The 27301-nt window shown below is 41.2% G+C and overlaps 1 protein-coding gene across 1 annotated transcript; it reads right to left on the bottom strand.

Moving 5' to 3' along the window:
- Window positions 1-11191: 11191 nt before the first annotated feature.
- On the bottom strand, window positions 11192-25992 carry atp6ap1lb (ATPase H+ transporting accessory protein 1 like b). The gene is made up of 7 exons (XM_034695102.1): window positions 25770-25992; window positions 16388-16425; window positions 15636-15718; window positions 14186-14424; window positions 14035-14085; window positions 13675-13918; window positions 11192-13335 (listed from the first exon to the last, which is right to left on the bottom strand). The coding sequence occupies exons 1-7, from the start codon at window positions 25901-25903 to the stop codon at window positions 13099-13101; spliced, it is 1026 nt and encodes a 341-aa protein (XP_034550993.1). The 5' UTR covers window positions 25904-25992; the 3' UTR covers window positions 11192-13098.
- Between the last annotated feature and the right edge of the window lie 1309 nt (window positions 25993-27301).

The raw sequence follows: 27301 nt of genomic DNA, 5'->3' as shown, positions 1-27301 counted from the left end.
ATTAGTGAACCTAATTGTCTTTAAAAGCAATTTTACAGCAGTCAATTTCTTTGCAAGGAGATAAGAATCAGAAGTTAAAGCCATTTAGGAAAGGGAAATTAGCTGATGGAAGACTGCAAGTCCCATTGTGACCGGGGTAACAGTGGTATTAATGACCCTCTGTGTAGTAGTTGACAAAAGAACAGCATGAAACCAAAAAATACAGCCATGTTCAGGATAATCTGTGTGCCTTTTATGTTATTCCAAAGTATTTCCCTGTGTGCTCAGACAGTATTAGTACCTTTGGGTGAGCAGGAAGAGAGGGTGTTTGGCGACTGATCACACCGGCTCTGACCTTTACATGTACTGTAAAGGCAACCAGATACAATTCCCCTCCACCAACAGTGTAGCAGCTACAAGAACCTCAATTAGCTGAGTAATTAGGTCATATATCAAAACAAAGAAGCACTCGGGCGAGCGGGGACGGAGATGGTCGGAGAGGAGATGAAAGAAGCATGAGGAGATGAGGGTTGGGTAGAGTTTAACTAAGAAAAAGGGGGGAATCGAGGACGGACGAGGAGATGAAAAAAACAATTGAACCGGAGAACACGGTGTAAGGATGACACAGCCTGAGACTGGAAGAGACAGGAGGAAGCCATGTGCTCTTAAAAGGCCAAAGCATTAATGAAAGAAAGAAGACGGTGCGACAGAGAGACAGGCCAGTAAATTGAAAGCAACTGGAGCGCGGTGTGACAGAGGTATAGAAAGAGAGGCCTTATAATTTGATGTTTAGAGTGTGTCTTGTTGGCAATAAGTGGGTGTCACTCTAGTGTCAAATCAAAATGGGTCTACATGATTTTTGGTTGTGGAATAAATAAAATACCTTGTCTGTCGCAAGGCGCACACTTAATCCTATACGCAAATATTTCGCATATAAATTTAAAAATTGGGTGATGACTTCTCTAACATTGGCATCATGTGACCACACTCATGCTTTTCTTGTCATTGAAAAATGCATTTCAAGGTGAATCAGGGTTGAACATTAAAGAATCGGATGTACCATAAAGCTACAATGAGGAACTTTGGCAGTTTGTTGATTTTGGCGCCCCCTGTGGACAAACTGCTACCCAGGCCTTACAGGACTAGCCAGGAGTCAGATGGAGTTTCGTGAATTTAGCATGGTGTGCTTCACAGAAACGTGGCCGCATCTGGATTTTCCCGACCACGTCTCCTGACTGTCTGATGGACCGGGACAGCACGAGAGCGCTGTGGACCTCCGACCATGTTGTCTGCGCTGGGAGATCTCACATGTCGTGCTGATAGCTGTTTACATCCCCCCTCTGCCAACCCGACTACGGCGTCCAACGTTCTCAACGCTGCCATAGCCAGACTCCAGACAGACCACCAGAGTGCCCTCTTCTTGATCTCCGGGGACTTCAACCATGTATTTTCTACATAGCTTATCATGTCTTTTGTACATACTTTTATTATCATTATTTCATCGTATTCCATTTATAGATTATTAATTAATTTATTCTATTAATATTATTTGATATTCTTACTTATTGTGTATAGGAGCAACTGTAATGACTGAATTTCCCCCTGGGATAAATAAAGTATTTCTGATTCTGATCATGAACAAATTCTTGGGAGGACAGGCCAGTGAATAGAGTGACACACTGGTGGAGTGATCAGGGAATGACATGTGGTAAAGGGCCGTAGGTTGGAATCTAAAGGTTGCTATCAGATGCAAAGCAAGCCAGGTAAATCTCCAGGAAGCAGGGACAGTGCTCTGTATCTGTGTAAGATTTATGCACAGACACACATCTTTTTAACTGACACTAATGCTAAAAGCACAATGACAACATGCATAATTAAAGACACTCCTCCTAAAAATAGACGGGTTGGACTGAGAGAGAACGGAAACAAGAGATGAGTGAGAAATGGGAGAAAGGCAGAGGGGAGTTACAGAGGGATGAGGGGATGTCTGACTTTTATATTATGAGTAAACTTGTCAATTTTGCTGTCTATCTTCAAACAAACAGAGTGAAATGACTGGAGCAGCTGCCTGATTGCCTGAAAGTAAAAAACTTGATGGAAGAGGTGGCTTCATTATGTGGAGGAATAACAGGCAGCCGGCAAAGACGTCTGTCATATTTGCATTATTTTGTGCAGCAGATTAAAAATGCAGCTAAAGCACTCTAAATTCACAACATGTTCAAATTGCTTTGCCCAGAGCATGCAATCCCATTTTACATTCCCCAGCCACTTCAATTAAAGAAAAAGCACCTTACTGTTACAAGTCCTCTCCTTACCCCCATTATTTTCCGTCTAGCCTTTATTTTTCTCCTCCCTTCCTCTCTCCCATGTTCCTCATCTTCCATATGCAATCTCCTTTTTATCTTTTTCTTGTGTCTCGTTGGCTGGGCCTCAGTGCACCTTATTAAAATGTATATTTTCAAATCATTCTTCAAAGGCGAACTGTTTGCTGAAAGAACCACAGCCGTGCCCCATGTTACAGGAAATTACAGCGAGACTGAGCACAAGCAGATAGTCCACCTCTCTTTCTTGCAGTCTCAGTATTGTATTAGTCTGACAACAGCTGCAAATCAAGAGACCCCACTCTGTTTACTCCAGACATTACAATAAATAATCAATTGTTTTACAATATACAGAAATGCAGCCAAAGCACAAGAACTTTTTTTCAATCTTTTTATAACACCAAACATGTTTCTATGTCATTCAATCCATTCTGTGAAAAAAAGACAAGCTAAACATATTCATAAAACGACCCAGACATCTTTAAACAAAATGACTGAACTACAGTAGAGAAGCACACAAGGAAACTCCTCTAATCCACTCTTGCACTGTTTATTTGTGTAGTCTATGCTGTCTTGTTGATAACCAGCTCATTTGCAATGATAACATACCCAAGAGGCTAAAATGAGGCCGCTCACTGCGGCTCTGCTGATAGAGGATGAGGAGCTGGGAGCCTGTGATTGGCTTGACTGTGAGCTTCAATTAATAGTCGACTCAGCGAGTCCACACGTACATCAAAGTGCACCATTGGGCCAAATCGATGATTGACAGTGCCAAATAATCCCCAGCAACTGAAGAGCTGAGCAACATTATCTCTTAACTGTTTACCACAGTGGTCACACCAAACAAGGAGTCAAAAAAGAGGAACTGAAGGAGCGAAGAGGTTGAAAGAGGTTGAAGCCTGTTAGAGGAAGATTAAGGTCTTGTCTTTCGAAGGATTCCCATTGAACACAATGCTGTCATCCAGGCCCAGGCCAACTTTGTCTAAAATCATGTGAACATGTATTCCTGAAAAGGTCCAGCTTTTACCCACCTTACATGCTTCCTGTCCTTCCCATCTCTTGTGCTCCCAGAATGCAAAGCAGCTTAGACAGTGGGACCCCGTGACAGTTTGGCTGCAACAAAGGAGTTGTGCGGAGAACCCTGCGGGCCTGCGCTTTCTGGCTGGAAGCTTTACATATAAAACAGGCGGGCCTATCTGTCTCTGCACAGGCTGCGGCCACAAAGTCCGAATCCCCAGCTTGGAACACTCAGAGGATCCTCGCTCTAGAGTTCTGCACAGGGAGAGATGAACAACAAACACTAAACATAACTCTTCTGTTCGTGTCTCGGAAGGAGGGAAAATTATGGACCACTGAGGAAAGTTTGGTCACACAAATATCTCCATCTTCAAAGCCAACACAAAGAATCTTTAACCCTGTTAATCTAAGCTTTTGTGAAACCTCCTTTATTCTTTATAAATCTTTCATCCATTCAGTTATTTATGATGCTCTGATGCTGCCATGATTCCAGTTACTTTTACAGCAGTCGGTCACCAACACTGCCCATGAAACCCTATGAAACACTTCAACACCATTTACTATTTTGTCACTACTTTGGCTCTCATAATTTGTCAGTGTGTGCAGTTCTTAATGATTAATTATGAATTTATAGGGATTTACAGCACATCCAGTGGCAGCAAAAAAGTGACCAAGTAAATACTGCCATCTAGAGCATGATAAGTGAAGGTACAACAATTATGAACAAATGTAAGGCAAAGCTGAAGATAACTTCTTAAGGCACATTCAGGCCTACAAAACGTGGCTTTTTCATTATAAGATTGAACTCTTCTCTACGGTGGCCCCGAAGGACAAAACAAATTTACACAAGATGACACACTTTTACAAAGTTGGAGACAAACTTATTTTCATTTTCAATATCATTTTGGAAAATATTTTTACATTTTATAAAAAAAAAAAAAAACTACGTCAGCAAAACTTTTACCAAGAACAAAAGAAATTTACATTTAAGAAAACAATTTTACAAACGACGGAACACTTTTACCATTTCTTAAACAAATTAACATTTCATTTTTACGGAAAGGGAATGTACCAAATACCGGAAGTGATCTGGAAGTGATCGAGTGAGGGGTCATTTCGTTTGTTTTGATGGAGAGAAACCAAACGGAGATGGACATGGGTTACATATTAGGACATCCTCGGGTCTCAGAGAGAGGTGTCAGACCTCAGATGAAAAAGCATCATGTCTCCGGAAAAGCTTCATCGTGTGTCAGAATTCAGATGAAATAGCCTCAGACCACATAGCCTCAGTCTAAACGGAGTCAGACTAAACGGTAAAAGTGTTCCGTCGTTTGTAAAATTGTTTCCTTAAATGTAAATATGTTTTGGCATTGGTAAAAGTGTTTTGCTGATGTAATTTTGTTTTATAAAATGTAAAAATGTTCTCCAAAATGTAAATTTGTCTCCAACTTTATAAAAGTGTTTCATCTTTTGTAAATTTGTTTTGTCCTTCAGGGCCACCGTACTTCTCAGCCTTTTAAGGATCCATAAACCTCTGACAACAATACAACACATGGCATTCTTAAATAGCACAATTTGTGTCCGAGTTGTGTGTATGGCTTTTGTATTAAATCTGACACCAAAGTGCTACTACAATTATTTTTCTGCATTTTTTCACAGGTGCTATGTCAGTAAATGAAATCACAAAAGACACCTGGCCATGCTTTATAAGGGAAATGCCACCATATATGACCACCTGTAAGCAAAATAGCTACACCCCCTCAAGTTATAGTCATCACTGCATAGAACATTACTCATTAAAACTATCCTGACCTCTAGTGGATGTATAATTAAATTACATTCCAATGCATCTATTAGCGTCAAACAAGTTATCACAGCAGAACCCTGCACTTCTGTGGCAGCAGTCAATATGACATGTCTGTTTGCAATGGAACACCTTTTAAATAAAGAGATGCATCTAACAGTGTCTAAAAGATGTCTTTTCCATTCAGGTAGGTATGCTCCCTTTATTCTAATTCTGAGTATAATTTTAAAGTCAAATTGATGCAGTTGAAGCTTGTGATTCATGTATGTTGTTATCTGCTTGGGCTTGTGTGTCTGCTGCAAATTTACAGCAATGTATTTCAACCATCAATGTGTTAACCAGACAAAAATGGATATCATGGTCTCTATAGGATCAATAATATTTGTATGAACCCCCACTATTTCAATAGTAGCTACAAATATGAACATTTGTGATATGTTGTGCATGCACTATCACTGTGAGATTCACAAGCAAGCAAACATTGATGACCACATTTTTATGAATTTTGCTTATTAGGTCACAAACCTGGGAGTGGTTTTACTGAGGTCCGAATGCTTCCCTTTTAAATGTTCCATGTGTGTCTCACACAAGCACCGGCCAGACAGCTTTCTGTTTTTATGCCCCTAAACTGTGGAACTCTGCCTCTGGACATCAAAACCACAAGCTCTCTGAGTGTTTTTAAACGTAAACTTGAGACTTACCTTTTTAATCTGGCTTTTAATTTGGAGTAATTCATTTTTACCCCTGGACTGCATTATTATTTTAATCATTGCTTTAACATGTATTTATCTTATTTAATTTTGTATTTATCTATTTATTTCTTGTATTCTTCTGATCTTGTTAACGCTAACTTATTTTTAACTTTTCTATCCACTCTTACTTATTTTAATAACTTTACTGTATTGATTTTGTTTTATTTTATCTTTAAGTAATTTATTTATAATCCTGCCTTTTTTAATTTTACCATTGCTGATGTTTCCTGTCCTTTTGTTATTTTGTGAAGCACTTTGGGCTGCATGTTTATATGTATAAAAAATGCTATATAAATAAAGTTGTCAGCATTCTGTCTCTAGTTTTCTAAGGTACGCGTCTCCAGAAACCCTTCAGACCCTGGTCCCACCAAATGTAGCTTGGGGTGGGGTAGTATGAGTCTAACAGTAATGATAGTCTCTTATCACAGGGAAACCCGCAGTTTACAGATAACTCTGATGATAAGTAGAAGCTTTTCTTTAAATGTTAAATAACTCTTTCTTGGACAGCAGTAGCAGGCAGCTGATCAATTCTAGTTACCTGTAGACGTTTCCCGCGTTCTGGTGTTCGTACTTCCGGTCTGCGTCATCAAAGAGTTGAAGCTGTCACTGCTTTCATTTCCAGTCATTGATCAGCAGCTGCCAGCGTGACACAGTGCAAGGCAAATAACCGTGACTTACGTCGAGATTCAGAGGATACTGGAATTGGCAAAGTATAATTTCATTTTTCACTCGGGCCTTATTTCAGCAGCCACATTGAGACAATTACAAAGTCAGCCTACTATCACCTTAATAATAATAATAATAATAGTAATACATTTTATTATGAAGCGCCTTTCAAATCACTCAAGGTCGCTTTACAGACAGATTAAAACACAATAAATAAAACAACACGATAAAATAAATAAAAACAACAAGCAAAGTAACACCAAGTTAAAAATGAAGCAGTGGAAATTAAACAGAGAATGCAGTTTGAAACAGATGGGTTTTGAGTTTTGATTTGAAGAGGGGTAGTGAGTCAGAGTTTCGGATGTCTGGTGGGAGTGAGTTCCAGAGTTGGGGAGCAGAGCGACTGAAAGCTCTGCTCCCCATGGTGCTGAGACGGGCAGGGGGCACAAAGAGGTGGAGAGAGGAGGAAGACCTGAGGGAGCGAGAGGGGGTCACGATGTGGAGGAGATCAGACAGATACGGGGGGGAGAGGTTGTGGATGGCCTTGAATGTGTAAAGGAGGATTTTGAAATTGATTCTGAGTATATTCTTAAGAATATATCAAGGTTTAAAGATCTTATGTCTCAGCAGGATGCAGCAAACTAGTCCATGCATTTATCTTTAGCAGACTACTGTAACACTGTCTTTACAGGACTCCCTAAAAAGTCCATCAGACTACCGCAGGTCACACAATGCTGCTGCTCGAGTCCTAACAAGGACCAAAAAAGTAGATCATATCACTCCAGTTCTTAGATCCTCACACTGGCTTCCTGTCTGTCATGTGTCATGATCAAAAGCTGGGGCTCTGAGAGACGATGCTTTACAGTGAATCAGAAGAGGCGGCTCGCAGTTTTTTCGTTTCGCATAGCTCTCACAGTGCTCAGCCCCAGCTCAGCCTCACGACAGAACTTTGTTTTGATTGGTCAGCATGGCGGCCATGAGGCCAATCAAATATGAGGATATAGTTTATAGGTGATGGAGGGGAGGGTGTGTATCGAGGCTACATCTGTTCCTTCAGACAGAGTTTTATCAAAGACAGGGCAAATACTCTCTGAGGGGAAAAATCGGTTCAGCCCATCCAAGCTGAGGCATCTGATTTTTCGCAATGCCAACCCGCACTGAGGACATTAATAATGTTTGCTTGAGTTTGTTCCTGGTTCTGTTTTCTTGAGTTTGTTCCTGGTTCTGTTTGCTTGAGTTTGGTTCTGGTTCTGGTTCTGTTTGCTTGAGTTCAGTTCTGGTTCCGGTTCAGTTCCGATTCGGTTCCGGTTCGGTTTCGATTCGGTTCTGGATCGGTTCAGGTTCGGTTCTGCTTTGGTTCTGGTTCGGTTCTGGTTCTGTTTGCTTGAGTTCGGTTCCGGTTCGGTTCCGGGTCGGTTCTGGTTCGGTTCCGATTCGGTTCTGGTTCGGTTCTGCTTCGGTTTCCGGGTCGGTTCAGGTTCTGGTTCTGGTTCGGTTCTGGTTCTGTTTGCTTGAGTTTGGTTTTGGTTCTGTTTGCTTGAGTTTGGTTCTGGTTCCGGTTCGGTTCCGATTCGGTTCTGGTTCGGTTCTGGTTCGGTACTGGATCGGTTCAGGTTTGGTTCTGGTTCGGTTCTGGTTCTGGTTTGGTTCTGGTTCTGTTTGCTTGAGTTTGTTTCTGGTTCTGTTTGCTTGAGTTTGGTTCTGGTTCTAACCCAAGAACCTAACCCTAACCCTAACCCTAATCATAACCCTAACCCTAACCCTTAGCCTAATCATAACCCTAACCCTAACCCTAATCATAACCCTAACCCTAACCCTAACCCTAATTATAACCCTAACCCTAACCCTAACCCTAATCATAACCCTAACCCTAATCATAACCCTAATCCTAACCCTAACCCTAATCATAACCCTAACCCTAATCTTAACCCTAACCCTAATCTTAACCCTAACCCTAACCCTAATCATAACCCTAACCCTAATCTTAACCCTAACCCTAATCTTAACCCTAACCCTAATCCTAACCCTAACCCTAACCCTAACCCTAATCTTAACCCTAACCCTAATCTTAACCCTAACCCTAATCATAACCCTAACCCTAACCCTAATCTTAACCCTAACCCTAATCCTAACCCTAATCATAACCCTAACCCTAACCCTAATCTTAACCCTAACCCTAATCTTAACCCTAACCCTAACCCTAACCCTAATCTTAAACCTAACCCTAACCCTAATCCTAATCTTAACCCTAACCCTAATCCTAACCCTAACCCTAATCTTAACCCTAACCCTAATCTTAACCCTAACCCTAATCTTAAACCTAACCCTAATCTTAACCCTAACCCTAATCCTAACCCTAATCTTAACCCTAACCCTTATCTTAACCCTAACCCTAATCTTAGCCCTAACCCTAATCCTAACCCTAACCCTAATCCTAACCCTAATCCTAACCCTAACCCTAATCATAACCCTAACCCTAATCATAACCCTAATCTTAACCCTAACCCTAACCCTAATCATAACCCTAACCCTAACCCTAATCTTAACCCTAACCCTAATCTTAACCCTAACCCTAACCCTAAATCATAACCCTAACCCTAACCCTAATCTTAACCCTAACCCTAATCCTAACCCTAATAATAACCCTAATCCTAACCCTAACCCTAATCCTAACCCTAATCATAACACTAACCCTAACCCTAATCATAACCCTATCCCTATCCCTATCCCTAACCCTAATCTTAACCCTAACCCCAATCCTAACCCTAACCCTAATCCTAATCCTAACCCTGACCCTGACCCTGACCCTAACCCTAACCCTAATCCTAACCCTATCCCTAACCCTAATCTTAACCCTAACCCTAACCCTAATCCTAACCCTAACCCTAATCCTAATCCTAACCCTGACCCTAACCCTAACCCTAATCCTAACCCTAACCCTAACCCCAATCATAACCCTAATCCTAACCCTATCCCTAACCCTAACCTTAATCCTAACCCTAACCCTATCCCTAACCCTAATCCTAATCCTAACCCTAACCCTATCCCTAACCCTAATCCTAACCCTAACCCCAACCCTAACCCTAGGGTTAGGGTAAGAATGGTTTCGTAACAGAAAAAATTCACAAAACTAGGCAATTATAAGGCTTCTCATAAAGACAGTGTATGTAAAAGGGTTTTTAACAGACAAACCATTAGTTTTTGCAAAGTTAGGGTAAAATATACAGCTACAAAAGATCCTAAATTAAGAGCTGTTTGGGAGTCGAAAGAGCCGGCTCTTCTTTGAGAGCCGAGTCAACAGAGCCGGCTCTCTAAAAAGAGCCGAACTTCCCATTACTAGTCAAAGATACTTTAAAATCCTGCTGATGGGTTATAAAGCACTGAATGGTTCAGGCCCAACATACACTGCTGATCTGCTGCTACTTTATGAACCATCTCAACCTCTGAGGTTATCAGGAACCGGTCTGCTTTCAGTCCCGAGTCAGAATGAAACATGGTGAAGCAGCGTTCAGTCATTATGAACCACATATCTGGAACAAACTCCCTGAAAGCTGTGGATCCGCTCCAACTCTCACCTCTTTTGAATCAAAGATTAAGACTTTTTTTATTTGCCACTGCCTTCCTATCTTAGCTTATTTTAACTTGCTTTAAATACAAATTTAAATTTTATCCTGAATATATTTGTAATTTTCCTTTTCTTTTCTTTGTTTTGTTATATTTGTCATTTTAATTGTGCTCTTTTATGCTTGTCTGAATTTTTCCAGAGCTTTTAATGTTTTAATGTAAAGCACATTGAGTTGCCACCGTGTATGAAATGCGCTATACAAATAAAGTTACCTTGCCTTGCCTTTGAATTTCAATCCCTTGCAAAAGTAATAGCTGCTAGCCAAATACTGCCCAGTATCAGTTGCTGGGACTAACAGTGACCACTAGATGTCAGCAAAGTACACAGATATGGCCCCACAGACCTGATAACTAACTGGGATAACAAGGGCATTCAGAAATGAACCTGCTATCTTGAACTTCCCTGGGTATTGAAGACACTGTCTATATATACTTTCAATTTCATTCAATTAACCTCTGTGATTTAGAAAAAACTCTATAAACTTGAGGCTGAAAATGTTATTTGAGGGTTTCAAACCTTAATGACATTTTGGTTTGTTTGATGTTTCAGCCAGGCAAAGTTCACCTGCAGAGTTTATACTATCAATAAATAGTGTTTGCTATTACTTCAGCTGGAGCAAGAACTGTATGGCAATGCATAGATAGAAGTCATATTTGTCAGGGTCTTGGAATGATAAGTTATGACTTATAAAAAAAGAAGATACTGGATCTCTGGTTTGAGATTTGGCCGACAATTTTTCAAAGTATCATAATAGCCTGTGAAGTATGAAATTGTTGACTTGATAGGTGTGGAAGGTAAACTGTCCTAGTAAGGGGCACAGACATTTTAGGTCAGAGAGAGGTGAGAGGACAGAGCAGATGGCACTCAGGAGGGGACATAGAGCTGGCTGCAGAGGTTAGGTTTGGCAGGTTTGATGTTGGTTTGATTGTACTTACTAAAAGGAAACCCGAGGCAAAGTAGGCAATGGGATTCATGTGGTCCTTAATTCAGTACAATACATTCAGTTAACATATAAACACAGCACTCCTTTTCCTCTGAATATCATTTATTGTTCAATCTACATCAGTCCGTCCTTGGACAAACCGCCTCCACTCATTTCATAGTTTGTAGGATACATTTATGACCAAAGAACACATTTCACACTGCTACAGATTGACAGAACTGCCATATCGAATGTTAAGATATCTATTTACTGTCATGCTGAGTGTTTTTATCAGTAGTAGTGACTTACTGATGCTGTTACTGCTGCTAGTGTGGCTTCTGGCATAATAATGGCATCTATAAGTCCCAATGGGTGGACGGCATTCCATAGTATTGTCCTTCTATGGTAGGAATTTGTACTGTAATTTACAGTTAGATGGAACTGGACCGCACATTGTCTGGCCCAGGTTAAAACAAATAGACAGACAGTGAAATACGTTAATACTTTGTAGAAAAAATCATATGCATTGATACTTTCACCAATCCTCATAGAACAATGTCTTACTTGTACCTATGTTTTTTAGTTGTGCAATATTTGAAGATAGTAAACAGCTATGATCGTATAGAGATCTTAATGGTATCTACAGCTTTGAATATCCTTTTGGTTATGAGGATTAGCATAGTCATCCTGTACCTAATAGTATTTTATGATTACATTGTATATAAAAAAAGACCTCCGCAGAGTGACACTTCTGTACATGTATGTGTTTTTGTTTTGTACATAGCTGTAACGGTTAGCTCTCATTTTCACATTGTCTCACTCCGTCTCTCACCATATTTTATGGCAACTCCTGTGAAGCTTCACTTTGGCAGTCAAACCCAGTGGTGTGGATGGAAGACCCACGGCCTCCTCTTGTCCCAACACTTGACTCTCAGAGAGACCAGTCATCACAAGACTCTCATTCCTGCCATGCCCTCAGACTCGGGCAGTCATGTGCAGCATAGTTCCTTGTTTAAGTCTTTGATAGTTTGTTTGTTAGTGCTTTCGCAGCTAACCAATGTTGTGCTAGTTTGTAGAACCCCCTTTGTCTGGCTGGTCTGTAAAAAGGCCGTTTCACAGTTAAGTCCCAAGCAGCAGTCTTATTCAGGGGTGGGGTGAGAGACACCAGAGGCTCTGAAGGGCCAGAAGTGCGAGCGAGTCCATTCACTCCAGCCAGATGCTAGCGCAGTGGTTCCCAATATTTTCCTTTTTTTTCATCTTCCAAAGCTTTTCAAGCTCCTTCCACTGTGCTCCATAGTTTTGTTTTAAACTGCAACTCATGCAAAACCCTCTATAGTCCAGTTCATCAGGAAACACTGTGCTAGCCAAGATAGACCAGCCTTTTATAGCATGCAGCTAATACGGCTATTTCAGCTATGAAGCTGGCCGTTTGAAGCGTATATTTCTTGCAGCAGTATTAGACAAAGTACACTGTAATGAAAGCTGAAAAGACAATGTGTGTGATAGACGCTTGTAATTTGACACTTGAGAGCAGTGTAATACATACATATTATCAGGAGCATCTAATGTTAGCTGTATTAGCTACAAGTGCTAGTCTTTTGTGGTTTTAATGGCTGACTGGGGTAAAGGCCTGTAAATGCTGTTGCCCCTCAGGGCCCTGGGGCCGCACTTGACCTTTGACATTTGACATCTCTCTGGGAGGGGCTTGAACATCCAAAGGCCTTATTATAAATATGGATGCCAAGATGCAGATCAATGAGGAAAGAAGAAGAAAAAGTATCCAACCAAAGTCTGCATTTACTTAAAGTAGTTTAGACTTAAAAGGTTTTCATACGAACAGGCAAAGTTGTCTTTTGTTGAACAAATATTCTGTGGAGGATACTTTTTTACTCTTGTCGTCACTTGCAATCCCCCCATCTTTGCTTCACAGCTTTCTTTCTCTCTCTCTCTTTGTCTGTCTCTTCCTCTCTCTCCCTCTCTCCCCCCTGTTGTCCTCCTGCTCTTCTTCTCCTTCACAGGCTGTTTTTGTCAGGCAACTCAGCCTCCGGACTGCGGGGGAAGTAGACGGTGGCTTTGTGCTCCTCATAGCGGTCGATGTGCTTGAGGTGTACCACCATATGCAGGGCGTAGGCTAAGACTAGGAGCAGGATCAGAGAGGTCACCAAGCCCATCAGGATGGCCGGCGTCAGGAAAGTAGCACAGTCACTGGCCGACGCAAACTTATCAGACTGCACATTGAAGGCCTGGATCTGAAAGGGCACAGAGAAGGCGGAAAGATGAGATTAGGTTGAAGTAAAGAGGACAACTGGCTCTTATTGGGCTTACCAAGCACAGAGACACTGGGCAGATGGACAGGTTGAGAAAGCCTAGCAGATGGCTAAACAGAGTGTGCAGACAGATTGACAGGCTGCCAAACAGACGGTAAGAGACAGACAGAGAGACAGACAGGCAAACAGAAGGAACACAAAAGGAAATGGCTGGCTAACATACAGAGACATGCACACACAAAGGACACAGGGAGAGACTGGACAATGATACCACAGTAAATATGCACAAGAAAGGCTGCGGCCAGTTGTGCGATAGCGTACCTGGAAATCAGTGAAAGTGATGTGCCAGTTCGCTGATGTGTCAGTGTGGGAGCTGGGCACTAGCAGGGTGTCATATTTGTGCAGGCTGCTGACGTGCTGGCAATGGTAGGATGATGTGGCAGGAGCGTAGACCTCGCTGGCGTTGAACGTAGCCTCCTGCGTCCAGTTGTAGTGGATGTGAACGCTGTCTAGTGTGAACCAGTTCTGACCAGCTGCCTCGTAAAAGGTGTTGGACATCTGAAGCCTGGCAGAGGAGACAGTGTTAGATGCACACAGTTCACAAACCTGCTTAGTCAATATTCTGATGCTATTATGGACTGCTATAAGTGATGAATATAAAAAGAAAGTAATACATTTTACCTGATTACTAGACCTCGCAGATCCTCCACATCACCAAACTTTAATGAAAGCCTGTAGCAAAGCAAAACCACATATAAAATTACACGTCTGATCACCTAGATAAATTCTCTGTCCATGCAAAAACATGCTTTCTGTTCACACATTGACTTACGTCGCTTTCTCTTTGGTGCAGACAGAGCCTTTAGTGTCTACAGGTGAGTTGGGGTTGAAGACCCTCTCAGTCAAGTCAATAAAGGTATGGTTCCTATACCGGATTGCCAGACGCTTCGCCTTAAACAGAATGCAGGTCTTCCCATTATAAGACACGCTTAGCGGCCCATAAGGCCCCATCAGAGACTGCAGCAGCTTCCTCTTACTGTGAGACATCCCTGCATGATGCCATTTAAAAGGCTGTAAACAGACAAAGACAAAGATTTCAGTGAAGGAGAAATAAAGAACCTGTAGTTACTGAGCAAACAAAGACTGAGCAGAAATAGGTTTGCATTCTGTGGCTCTGTCCTCTTGGGGGGATATCAGATTTTTTATACAAAGACAAATCATAAGCTGTGCCCCGTTCCAGCAGAGCTCCCCGGCCAAAACAAATAGTGCACGTGTGCTGTCTCATCGGCTGTTAATCACCAGGAAGTTGACCTCAAAATGTAGCCAAACTGTGTTACGGCCAGTCGACTTAAAAGAGTGGTACACTGGTAAACTAGCGTGCGTGTCTCAGATGCAGCCGCTGAACTGGGACAAGGCGGTAGAGCCAACATTCAAGTAATCCAGTGCCTCAATAACCATCAACCATTTCAGTCAGATATTCTACAACATAAGATCTGCATTCAACACAAGCTTGCTTTGGTGCACTTCCTCCTAGGCCTCCCTCTGAAGCTTTTTATTTATTTATTTTAAAGTAAGCTACTCATTTTTACCATAAAATACATTTGAATATACCAGTGCATTAACCCTTGTTGAATCTCAAACAAGCAGGCAGCTTTTTTATCTTCTCTCTGAAACTCTGGAGCTTTCTACATTTGCATAAAAGTGTTGTAGCTGACTGCATTTCTGCACTATGTAGATACAAACAGCCCCCTCAAGCTTTCTAATCTCTGTGCTCAAAGGGCAGTATCTCATTGGAGAGAATTTGGGCTAATCCAGCACTGTTTTACAAGAAATGTACAGCAGCTATGAAACGGATTGCACATTTATTCTTTTGTGTACGTTATTAATTATTTGAAATGTAGAGTTCGATTTAACAGATGATATATTTTCGTGTTTATTATTAGGTTGCACTAACTGGCTACTCTAGTTCAGCAGAGGTTGTTGCAAGGAATGACTTAATCTCTATGAAACAGATGTAACTGTGCCTGGATGCATCAGCTGGTACAACATAATAAGGTGAATTTTCCATTCCAGTGGGCCCTGTATGTGTGAGTGGTAAGTATGTTTAACCTCATGTGAATGTGAGACCAACTCTATTCCCTCAACCAAGGTCAAGCAGCACAGCTGAGTGCTCTGTTTTGCTAGTGTGTGTGTTTGTGTGAGTGTGTGTGTGTTTGTGCAGATAAAGATAGAAGCCCAGTGTTGGATATAGTTAGGGAAAGACAAAGAGTGTGTGTGTGTACCTGCAGTATTCTCCTGAGAGGGTTTTCATCTTCAGGCGTCAAAATAACCTCTTCACTCTGTAATCCGTACCCACCATCTTGACCTGGAAACACATGCATACATACATACATTACTTACTGCACCATGAAAGATTATATCAGTGTACATTTTAAGCTGATTGCAATGCTGCATTGCAGATTGCAACATAATCATGAAGTTCAGCCCATTCCACACACGCCAGAGACACGCGCACACACACACACACACACACACACACACAAAAAAAGCACAACTCGATTCTGCATACACCTCGGTGCTCAGGCTCCTCTCTATTTCCAGTTGTTTTGCGTCATCACAGTGACTCATCAGCAGTTTATTTCCCGGTTAAGGTAGCATTATTCAGTGTTTACAAATACTCCTTATCTTGTTCCAGCAACATATAATTTGCTGCCATATAAATTAAAGGAACGTCTCCATCTTTTTTGTCTGCCTTTTTGTTAGAGGGACTAAATATAGCCACAAACACACACACACACACACACACACACACACACACACACACACACACGCTTCCGAACTGCCACTGAGGTGTTTGCATCACACACACGCCACACTTCAAAATCTGTTTGTGTTAAAATGTGGCTAAGATGTCTCCTGCATTAAGAGCGGAAAAAGCAGTTGTCAGGAGCATCTATCCAGCACATCAGCATCAAAATGACCATGGCAGGTTTGATTGAATCAGGCCTGGTGTCACACCACGTTTGTTACTTACTTGATGTGACTCTTGTTGCATGTTTGGGGTTCGCTTTGCTGTGGAGAAAAAAAAAGAGAAGACAAAAAAAGGTGTTGTGATTGCAGGAAAGCAGAAGAATGTTAAAGGGTTTTTAAACGTGTACAGGATGCTTATATAGAATCATTATACTGTATACTAATGCAGCTGCAACAAACACAGGGACCATGAAGCAAACAGGTTTAGGTACATTAAAAGTGACCATATTTTTTTCGTAATCCAACAAAATGCAAAAAATGATAATGCCCAAGGGGCGCTGGTGGCCTAGCGGTCTTAGCGCCCCATATACAGAGACCACAGTCCTCGTCGCAGGGGTCGCCGGCTCGATTCCCGGCCGGTCAACCATCTCCTGCATGTCTTCCCCCACTCTCCACTCCCCACATATCCTGTCTCTCTTCAGCTGTCCTATAAAATAAAGGCAAAAGGGCCAAAAATATAACTTAAAAAAAAAAAAATGATGATGCCCACTTCATAACATATATTTACATATCATTATAGTTCACTAATGTGCAATTAAACCCAAGTATACCAACCATTTTTGACATGTAAAGCTATTTCAGTATATTCTGTATGAAATATGTATGAAAGTATTTATAATTTTTCAATACATACAACACGCTTTAATAAATTTAATCCAGAGTCTGGACAGCACATTGCACATATTCAGAATACTCAGAAATTTCTACCCCCAGATTTTTCTAGTAAATAGGTTTTGCATTGCAGTGTTTCAGTCTTTGTATGGTGTGGTGCTTTTACTAAATGGCTGATCCTTAATGTAGGACTGGCCTACATAGTGCACAAGAGACAGATGACAGACCATTTTCTTTTCCTCCACGTGTTCTAGCCGTCAACCTCTCTGTCTAACCAAACCTTAGGTAGCCTTGGACTTCTTTAAGCTAATCCTGATCCCTTTAACCGTCTAATCAGAGACATAATACTCTAGCAATGGGCTTACTTAGCGGTGCTGACATGGCCAGTTTTGCTTGTTGTGGTGGTCAAATCCAGAGTTCTGACTGTGCGGGCTGTCTTCCTCTGTCTGTAATGATCTTGGTGGTTGGCTCACTAATCTCCACACAATAGCCACTTATAATGGGCTTGTTGAAGGCAAATCCTAAGATCTGTGAGAGCAAGCACGACATCTGCTTTTGTGAGACATCACCATGTATTATTTCAGTCTGTTTGTTTCATTCACTTTAGGAAAAGCAGCACAACAAAAGCCAGTGTCTGTGTGGCCTTCATCCGTGATTGATACTGTGTTTGTTTTCTTTACTTGAGTTGAAAAGCTGTGCTCTGGTAGGAAAAGCCTTTTTGGGGAGATACACTGGGTAGACTGAGAATGACCTGAACATGCAGCCTATGAAATTTAAACACACTAAATGCAGCCAGTAGTTGTGTTTACACATGGTTTCTCTTATAGGCAAGTTAAACTCCTTAAGTAAAGACTCTTAACACCTTGTGTCCAATTAGATATGTCGGGTGAGCGAGGAGGTGCATTATATTCAGCTGGATAAGAGCCTGATAAAAACTAGCTAGTTTTGTCTGATAACCGTTAGCTGTATTTTATATAAAAATAATAAAGAATGTATAACCCTGGCCTATTTTAGTTAGTTACAGAATAGAGATTTAAAAAAAATACTGCTTTGACCACAGTGGGTGCCAAAATTAGCATAATCCATACGTTTCGCGCACAAGCTTTAAGCAGCTAGAATTTTCCTTATCTAGCCATTTTACTTCCAACCATTTCAGCTTACACCTTGTTTCCACTTACATATGTAATTGGAGATGGATATGATATCAAGTGTGCCTAGGAAACTCCTCTCCTCTGTAATATCTCGGTCCAGAATTTTGTGCGGTGGATTTTGGAGAGAGCATGTGATAGTGTGCTAGCTTAGCTAAAAGGCAGCTCACTATCTAACATTTGCATGTTGATTTTAAAGTGAGTTTGTATGATTAGAAATAACTTGTGTCTGAGTAATGTTACTCTGCTATGGTTATACTCAGACTGTCTTTATTATGTTTACATAAAATACAGCTAACAGTTATCAGGCAAAGCTAGCTAGTTTTTAATCAGGTGAAAATAATGCACCTCCTCACTAACCTGACATGCCTAATTGGACACAAGGTGTTAAGAGTCTTTACTTAAGGAGTTCAACTTGCCTATAAGAGAAACCATGTGTAAACACAACTACTGGCTGCATTTTGACTGATAACTGTGAGCTGTATTATATATAAAAATAATAAAGACAGTCTGAGTGTATAACCATAGCAGAGTAACATTACTCAGACACACAAAACTAAATAAACAAGTTATTTCTAATCATACAAACTCACTTTAAAATCAACATGCAAATGTTAGCTAGTGAGCTGCCTTTTAGCTAAGCTAGCACACTATCACATGCTCTCTCCAAAATCCACCGCACAAAATTCTAGACCGAGCTATTGCAGAGGAGAGGAGTTTTATAGGTACACTTGATATCATATCCACCTCCAATTACATTTGTAATTGGAAACAAGGTGTAAGCTGAAATGGTTGGAAGTAAAAAGGCTAGATAAGGAAATTCTAGCTGCTTAAAGCTTGTGCAAGAAACGTATGGATTATGCTAATGTTGGCACCCACTGTGGTCAAAGCAGTACTTTTTTTTAACCTCTCTCCTCTAACTATTTAATATAGGGTTATACATTCAGACTGTCTTTATTAGTTTCATATAAATTACAGCTCACAGTTATCAGACAAAACTATCCTCTTCTCCATGTCTGCAGTTCGTTTTAATCAGGTTTTTATCCAGCTGAAAATAATGCACCTCCTTCCTAACCCAACATCTAATTGGACACGAGGTGTTAAGAATCTTTACTTAAGGAGTTTAGCTTCTGTAAAGCTAGCTAACAGTTGCATGTTGATTTTAAAGTGAGTTTGTATGGTTAGAAATAACTTGTGTCTGAGTAATGTTACTCTGCTATGGTTATGCACTCAGACTGTCTTTATTATTTTTATATAAAATACAGCTAACAGTTATAAGACAAAGCTAGCTAACAGTTATATCAGGTGAAAATAATGCACCTCCTCCCTAACCTGACATGTCTAATTGGACATGAGGTGTTAAGAGTCTTGACTTAAGGAGTTTAACTTGCCTATAAGAGAATTTATGTGTAAACACAACCACTGGCTGCATTTAATGTGTTTAAATTTCAAAGGCTCCTTTCCATGAGTGAGTTGTGTTTATTGATTTTAAAAGATGGCAGTCAAGCGTCTCAACCAATGTGAATATTTGTAATGGAAAAAAGTTTCAAAAGGCTGTTTCTGTTTGGTGGTGTTAGTTGCCTCATCTCTCAGTAATAATTAAAATCCAGACATCAATAATGACAATGTAGAAAAAAATGATCTAATCAATCATGTTCTCTTTTTGCTTTTGTAGCTCATTAAAAAGCATCTTTTTCAGTTTCAGCCTGTTTTATAGCATCTTAATATTTCCTTATAGTAGCTTTACAATCAGTGAAAAACTACACTATACTACCTTTTCATGCCACAGAGTGGACTCTTGATTTTAATTAGTGATGCAAAGTTGCGTGTTGCATGGAAGTCATTTTTGGTGTGGGAAGCAGCCATTATTCTCATGTCCATTTTTCCATGATGTGACAAGAGTATGGGGCTTTCATGCTCAAAATCTCAAACTGTTGGACTGGATTTTTGCCAGATTCAAGGAGACGATGTATCACGTCACTGTGACATTTTCCCTGATTGGCTCAAGGGCTGTATTGTTGGCTCGTTCATCCGTGCCATTTATGGATGCCATGCACAATATTTCTGACACAGCTGTCTACATCTTTTTTTCATATTAGTTGAAATTAAGCACCTTTTTTCTGGTCCTTTCTACCTGTTTTAAAATGTAACTCATTTTTCCTCAATGGTCCAAACACCCAAACATTGTCAGCAGACTTTGGTGGCAGCAAACACATAATAAGGTATTAGGAGGTCCTGTGTCTGATAGGTTTAGGGTAGGCTGCCAGACATATCATTCCTAGCAGTCTGCAGTAGTTATCTACCCATCTGGTGCGGTTCCCACCTGGGTAATATTATTTAGTTTAGTGCCAAATGGATTAGGATTAGCAGTAAGCACCGGCCAGGTCTGTTTGGAGCCTAAATATGGAGAGACGTAGTCCCTGAACGAGATGAAGGGATTAAGGCGTGATGTCACAGCTGACAGTGCTTTGGACAGTTCAAATGCTAATTAATATATTTGAACTAACCCTCCACATCCTGGATTACTGCATACCTATCCAGTAATTTTGAACTTTGACAGACCAATGGGGCAGATTGACAGTACCGGATTAAATTAGTGTGAATGTTATCCTGCCATAAATAAAACCTTTGATCTATATTCTTGGATATCAGAATAATCTCATCATGTCAAAATGATATGCAGCATTAGTTTATACAGTTACAACATTCTCCTCTTTCTTCCTATAGATTGTTAATAATCAGTTGCTGGGATTTTTCTTTGGTAAAAGTACAAAATGTTCTCAGTGAGTGAGTAAGACAAAGAAGGAGGTAAGGAAAAGATGGTGTCATCCACAGGATCAGATTCTGCAGTAAGAGAAGCTGATGGTATGCAATAGTAGAAGCAGGCTTCTATTACGTTGCACAGCATTGATTTTGACTGATCACCAGCTGTAGAGTAATCAGCAGGGTTTTCCCATTAAACCTAATGAAATGAGTGCAGCTTCTGTGCGGCTAAACAATTAATGATGAATGCATGATATTGTCTGCAGAGTTTAAGCATCTATATGATTAACAGGGAGCTACCATGCTGTCTCTTCCTGTGTACCAGCTCCACAACCTACATTCTGGTGCATTTGTCCAGGTCAGCATCATAATTGGCTAAATTAGACTTCCTGGGACAGCGGTGTGTCTTTGTGTCTATGTAAACCACGCTATCAAGCATCCAGACCTTCCAATGAGCTGACTTTTATGTAATGTCTGCTCTCATTGTTTCATGGGTAACAAAATGACAGTTTACTCAATATTTACATTCGCCCAGGTGAATGCTGGGTAAGCATGCTGTATATGAAAGAGCTGCAGAAAGCACTACAGCTTTGGCAGCTGGCAGCTGTGACTGAAACCTCAGTAGCATAAAAGTTACTTGGCTGCTGCTCACTTATTAACTGCACTGATATGTGAAATTGCTGCAGAAAGGTTAACAAGCGTCAACTTCAAGATCCTTTTTCTTCTGATTTACATATCTATACATTACTGTACATGTGCACAGCAACAGTCGTCCTGTGTCATTGCAATCAGGCTACATTTGCACCACAGCCCATCCCCAAATGCTAGTGAATTAGCACTCCTTCCTCTGCACCTTCCCAGGCCTCATCTGGACGAAAAGGAGCCAGAGGAGTCAGTGCAAGCATGAGTGTGTGAGTGCTAACTAAAGCCCAGCCGTTTATTCCTGTGCCAGTTTCGCGAGGTCAGCAACCCAGGACTGCTGCGGCCCCATCATTGGTTCAGCCTGTCACACGGAGCCTTGGTGCTGAACAGGCCCTTTATATAATCAAAGCCATGCCAGAGCCCCTCCTTGGCTCACCTCACTCTCTCTGCATGTATTCTTCTTAAATATGTATGCATGCTAGTTTGCAAACAGCATGTATTCAAAGTACTGGAACATGATTATCTTGAATGTTGATTTTTTTTCTATTATGATTACAATTAGTCTTGTAAGAGTATCAGACTGCCTTTAAATATTAACTAATGGGAATCATTTATGCTACTTATGGTATGTGGATCAATACAAATCCACTGGACCTCGTTATTCAAGCCAGTGAATGGATGGCTGTTTATTGTCCGTCATCTGTGACGGTGCTGCTGCGCAGAGAGAAGGTGTGGTTCCTGCACTCTAAACTTGTAAACAAATCCTCTTCGCCTCTGCTTCCACAGAGTGCTGAGCCACTGCACTCAGACTCTGTACACCACGTCCAAGCCTCTACATACTACTACAAATAGTATGCATGAGAAATAACGACGTTTTCATTTTCACGGAGTAAAATGCAAAACTAGTTTCTTGTAGTCTGCTGTGCTTTTAAAATATTTCCTCAAAAAAGTAACAAAAAAAGGCGTCTAAAAATGGGGTGTTTTGAGGTGCAGAACCACAGTCATTGTACTTATCAATAGAGTGACTACACTGATGTGCTCCTGTGCTCATGTTTCTTTGCAATATGCTTACTTGTAATTCAACTCAGCTATAATAGTATTTCATGAAACAGTTTGAACTCCTACTGTGCATTAACGTTAATCTTAGAGTGTAATTTTGGGAGTTGTTTAGGTAGTATTTTCTAATTCCCTCCATTTAAAAGTACTGAATGGTTAGCTAAATTATTGCATCCCTGACAAGGCAGGTAAACGTGTCCTTATCCCACGCTCTGCAGGTGCTAGCCTATTAATAGATTTATTAGTGCAGATTAAGCTCTAGGAGTTTACTAAGATGCTGCTCAGAGCCCTGCTGCCATTCCAGAGAATCTTCAGCGTGTCTGACCTCAGGTCAAGTGCTGGAGTCGTCTGAGTCTTTCTTTTCCTCTGAGATCAGATGCATCAGTGGTGGTTTGTGCACCCTAACATAACCACAGTCAAACAGGGAATTGCACACTTGTTTCTAATCATTATGATTTTCCTTTGACTTGATCTGTCCTCTCTTTTAAAGAAAACAACTGCACATGTATATTTCATAGAAGGCTGTTAAAGCAGCTGTCTTTTAACCCTTTAAGCTTTCTTTGTAAGGGGATCACTCATCAATCGTCTACTGGAAATCCAATACTTGACCTCTAATCTGTGTCTATATTTGGTTATTTCTGTCTGTGTTTAACAGTTTTAAGGGGGTAAATATATGAACAGGTTGACAACACACTGTGACTGCTAGACCTCTAAAGCTACAAACAAAATGCTCAATTAAACAGACACTTGACTTAGCCCTGTGTCACTATCTCACACTGCTTATCATAAACAAAGACAATCGTGCTTGTCTTGTAATCCTGTTTGTGGCCTTAAAACATTTTTTACTGATGGTTGAGCACAGGTTTGACCTCTTTAGGTCTCAGTTTGCATGCCTTGTATGTGATTCTAGAAATTCCAACATTTAATTTAGTAAAATTATGTGAGAAATGTACCCTATAAGGTTAAGTGGATACTGGTAGCTGGTTACAGATTTTATTGCTATTAGAACCCTAAAAGGATATTTTGAGATTTTGTTCTGATTTCTAGATTTCTGCCCCTGATTCGTTTTATTGGACTGACATGTTCTGAAGTGTTACATCAAAAGCTGTGTGTGTCACTATGTTATCCAGTAATCCTGGCCCCTGAATCTTTGCCATCTAGGCTTTTGAATATTCATGCAACTCATTACAACATTTGTAAACAGCTTTGCATAATATCCATTTTGTTTTTGTTGCCGTTCAGTCTTATATAAAAAAGTAGAAAAAAACTTCCCCACAACATCGACATTTTTCATTTGAAAACAACCCTAAACTCTGTTCCTCTGATTATCTATCTTTTCCTGTTGATAGTCTCAGAGCGGATGATTGAAGAGGTCATTTCCAAAATGACAACTCAGACTTAGGGCTTCTAATCTGTGCCCTTTTTTTGGATCATGTTTCTATTCATCAGCAGAAATGTGTTACGCTTTGATAGTTTTATAAATGTTACAACTATGCAGATTATAACGATTACATAAAAATGTGTTATTCACGACCTCTTGAGCTGCAATTTTTTAGTTTTTAACCTGGCAAAATTTTCCTGGAAAGACATCTAAGTACTTCTAACACATTTCCTAGAAAGTAGTTGGATAAAGCCAAATGGAGATACTAAGGCAGGGGAATACATAACTGAACTTTTGAACCTTTCTGACTACTGTTTTTAATAATTTTGCACAACTTTCAGCTTTTAATATTTGTCCAGCTGCATTAACTGTCAGAGCACAGAAAAGAGAGTCACAATTTCTGACATCTGACTGTCATTATCTTCCCCTGATCACATGCCTATTGGCACCAGAGGCTTGTAACTCACTTATACCTTTCCTTCTACGTGATATGCACCCAGTAAGGCCTCTCAAATGAAAGACTGCTCTTATATAACAGCATCTTGGAGTGTGTCAGAGCTGAGAACAGGCGCTGTGACTGGGGACTGCAACTGTTACGTTGCAGACTTACGTGCAAAGTTTGATCCAGGGGATATAGGCTCGAAGCTCCCCAGAGAAATTACCGTTGCCGTTCTGTGTTGGAGTGACTGCGGTGAAAAGTTAAGATAGGGATCTGTCAGGGATCTACCAACACAAGATTGAGCTGGAATTGAGAGAAGTCCTATGAGACTTTGTATATTGAATTGTAAATCCAAGTTATCTGTGTCTTACACACAGATAGGATTGTTTGTGTAACAAATGAAAGCATGACAGTAATAATCTGTCATTCCCAAGAGTGTGGGACTGTCCTGAAAGTGCCACAACAAGCAAATTGTTTGACAGTGATTAAGGGACATTGTGTCAGATACTGCAGCACACTATAGCTTTGAACCATTTGCCCTATGGAGGATTGTGTGAGCTGCCATGCATGGCACAGTTTCAAGAGCCTTACATGGCTTTGGCACAGTATCACTGCTCTTTGCCCTGATGTCTCTGTAAGCAGGCAGAAACTGGTGCTGAGGCAAAGGTCCTGGCTGCCTGCTCAGTCCTGTCCCCCTGTGACACTGCTGTGAGCACCTCCAGGTTTGAGCACTGAATATTTTATCCAGATTTGACCTGCAGGACTGCATGTGCATTATGCAGACATGGACGGCTAGAATTCCCTCTCTCCCCTCTCTCTTTTTTCCTCCCTCTCTCCCTCCCTCTCTCTCTCTCTCTCTCTCAATGACTGCATCAGTAAACAGACCCCAGCAGACCATCCCTGATGCATCCTCTCCTCTTCTCCACGTCCCATCCTTGTTTACCTTACCTCATACCTTCTCCTTTCCTCTCCCCTCTCCTCTCCTCTCTCTCTGTTCCTCTTCTGCAGGCCCACTGCCCCAGCTTTATTCAGCTCCCTCCTGCCAGACCAACACTACTGTATAGAGACAACAGCCCCATCCATGATCGATGAGCAGCGTCTGATGCAGTCCCCAACACTGAGACAAACAAAGCCTTGCAGCTTAGCCCTCTGTCTGATACACCAACACTGCCTGCATACACCGCACATGCTACAGCCAAGGTGAGATGGAGAGACAGAAGAAAGGGAGGAAAGAAAGACCCCCAGAGAACACATCAGCATCCCAGCATCCTTGCCTGCATCTCCCCCTTACCCCTCCCCCCCTCCTCCTCTACACCCCATTTCCACTGTGAGCAGAATTTTTTACCTTCGGTCCAGGATTTCAGGCACTTCGTCATAGGTGAGTCCCACCTGCAACTCTTCCTCCATTAAGGAGAGCCCAGGCCGGCTGAGGACAGACAGCAAGGCGAGGGAGCAGAGGAGGAATGCGTGTGCAGCCATTGAGACAATGAAAGGAGACTGCCGCTGGTTGAGCTCCGCTTCATAATCTGCTCTCCTAGCATTGCCTGACTCACAGCTCCTTCTAACTGGCAGCGGCAGTGGCCAATCGGCAGCGAGCAGAGGCGATCAGCGTGCGTCACAGTCCCCCCCTCCCTCCTCTTCTTCTCTCCTCTTCTCCCCTCCCTCCCACCCTACTCCCTTCTCTGTCATCCTCCCTCTGCTTCTCTCACTCCGCTCACCCTCCCACATCCACTCCTGTGCTCTCTCTATCGTCTCCTACATGCACACATAGCCGCAGGCCAGCCCTAAGTATAGACAGTGGGGCTTTTTTTTTTCATAGCACGTCCCATCATACCTATGTTACCTATGAATAGTATGAGTACACACAGGTCTGCTTACACACACATACATGTAGCCTCAGACACAATGACACACCAGCCTGGACACACAAGCAGACTGTCTCTCACAGACACACACACCTCTGTGGAAAATCACCTGGGAAAGTCAAGGTCAGATTGTGTAGGAGGATAGGAAGATATTGACATGACTTTAGGTGGCAACAAAAAAAGAGCCATGACTGTGTGACCTAGATCTCCAGCCCGCTGCCACAAAAGCAGAATTAATTCACTTGATCTATGTGTTGTTGTGAGCACTGAGAGGGCCCGCGGCTGAGGAAATTGTCCACTGAGGCTGCAAATATGGATGACAGGAACAGCTGAGCAGCCGTGGGATGAGACAGGAACGAGAGCCCAACCCTGATGACCCTGACGGCTGATCCCGTTTCCTTCTCATTATTTAGCCCCCCATGCGTGTGATGCCTCAGGATCTTGATACATCCTCTCAGATCTTTCTTGCCCCCATATCAGATGATTTGATGATTTTTAGAGCAGAACACCATGAGTGGTTATATAACCGAATGTTTTGACCTACTATCATGGATATTCACATGGATGCATGGCAGCTATATAAACTAAAAGAGTGACTGCAGAGACAATATTTTAGATTCCTCCTGTCAGTTCTTTGTCTCTACAAAGACACTTTTGAACTCATATCATAACTTTTCTTTCGAGATACATACTGAAGCCAAAGAAAAAGAGTCACTTCTTTCCAGCTTGACATTTCTTATAAGTTCTTGTGACCTAAATGGATGCTAAATCTGAGATTTCTTTCATTTTTTTGATAAATTGGACATAAAGTTTCCACCCCACAGACCATTTTAATTTGTTTTAGTACTTAAAATACACTTTACTTTAGGCCATTTGGGTTGTGCAAACTTGTTTATATTGTTTTGTCTTCCCATAAGAAACATTACTGTACAGTATGGAATTACATTGCCTTGTATAGTATAGTATCATATGGTATTGTATCATACTGTGTTGCATTTTATCTTATGGTACT

Source organism: Notolabrus celidotus, chromosome 11 (genome assembly GCF_009762535.1).
Source record: "Notolabrus celidotus isolate fNotCel1 chromosome 11, fNotCel1.pri, whole genome shotgun sequence".
In the NCBI taxonomy this organism is placed as follows: Eukaryota; Metazoa; Chordata; class Actinopteri; order Labriformes; family Labridae; genus Notolabrus; species Notolabrus celidotus.
This window is presented reverse-complemented; position numbering and strand designations above follow the sequence as displayed.

Bases quoted from the DNA above. Each gene is read 5' to 3' on its own strand.
- atp6ap1lb (XM_034695102.1), bottom strand. From the start codon at position 25,903: ATGGCTGCACACGCATTCCTCCTCTGCTCCCTCGCCTTGCTGTCTGTC. The intron at 14,086-14,185 runs GTAAGTCAATGT...GCTTTGCTACAG, and splicing joins TGCACCAAAGAGAAAGCGAC to GCTTTCATTAAAGTTTGGTG. The intron at 13,919-14,034 runs GTAAAATGTATT...CTCCTCTGCCAG, and splicing joins CTGCGAGGTCTAGTAATCAG to GCTTCAGATGTCCAACACCT.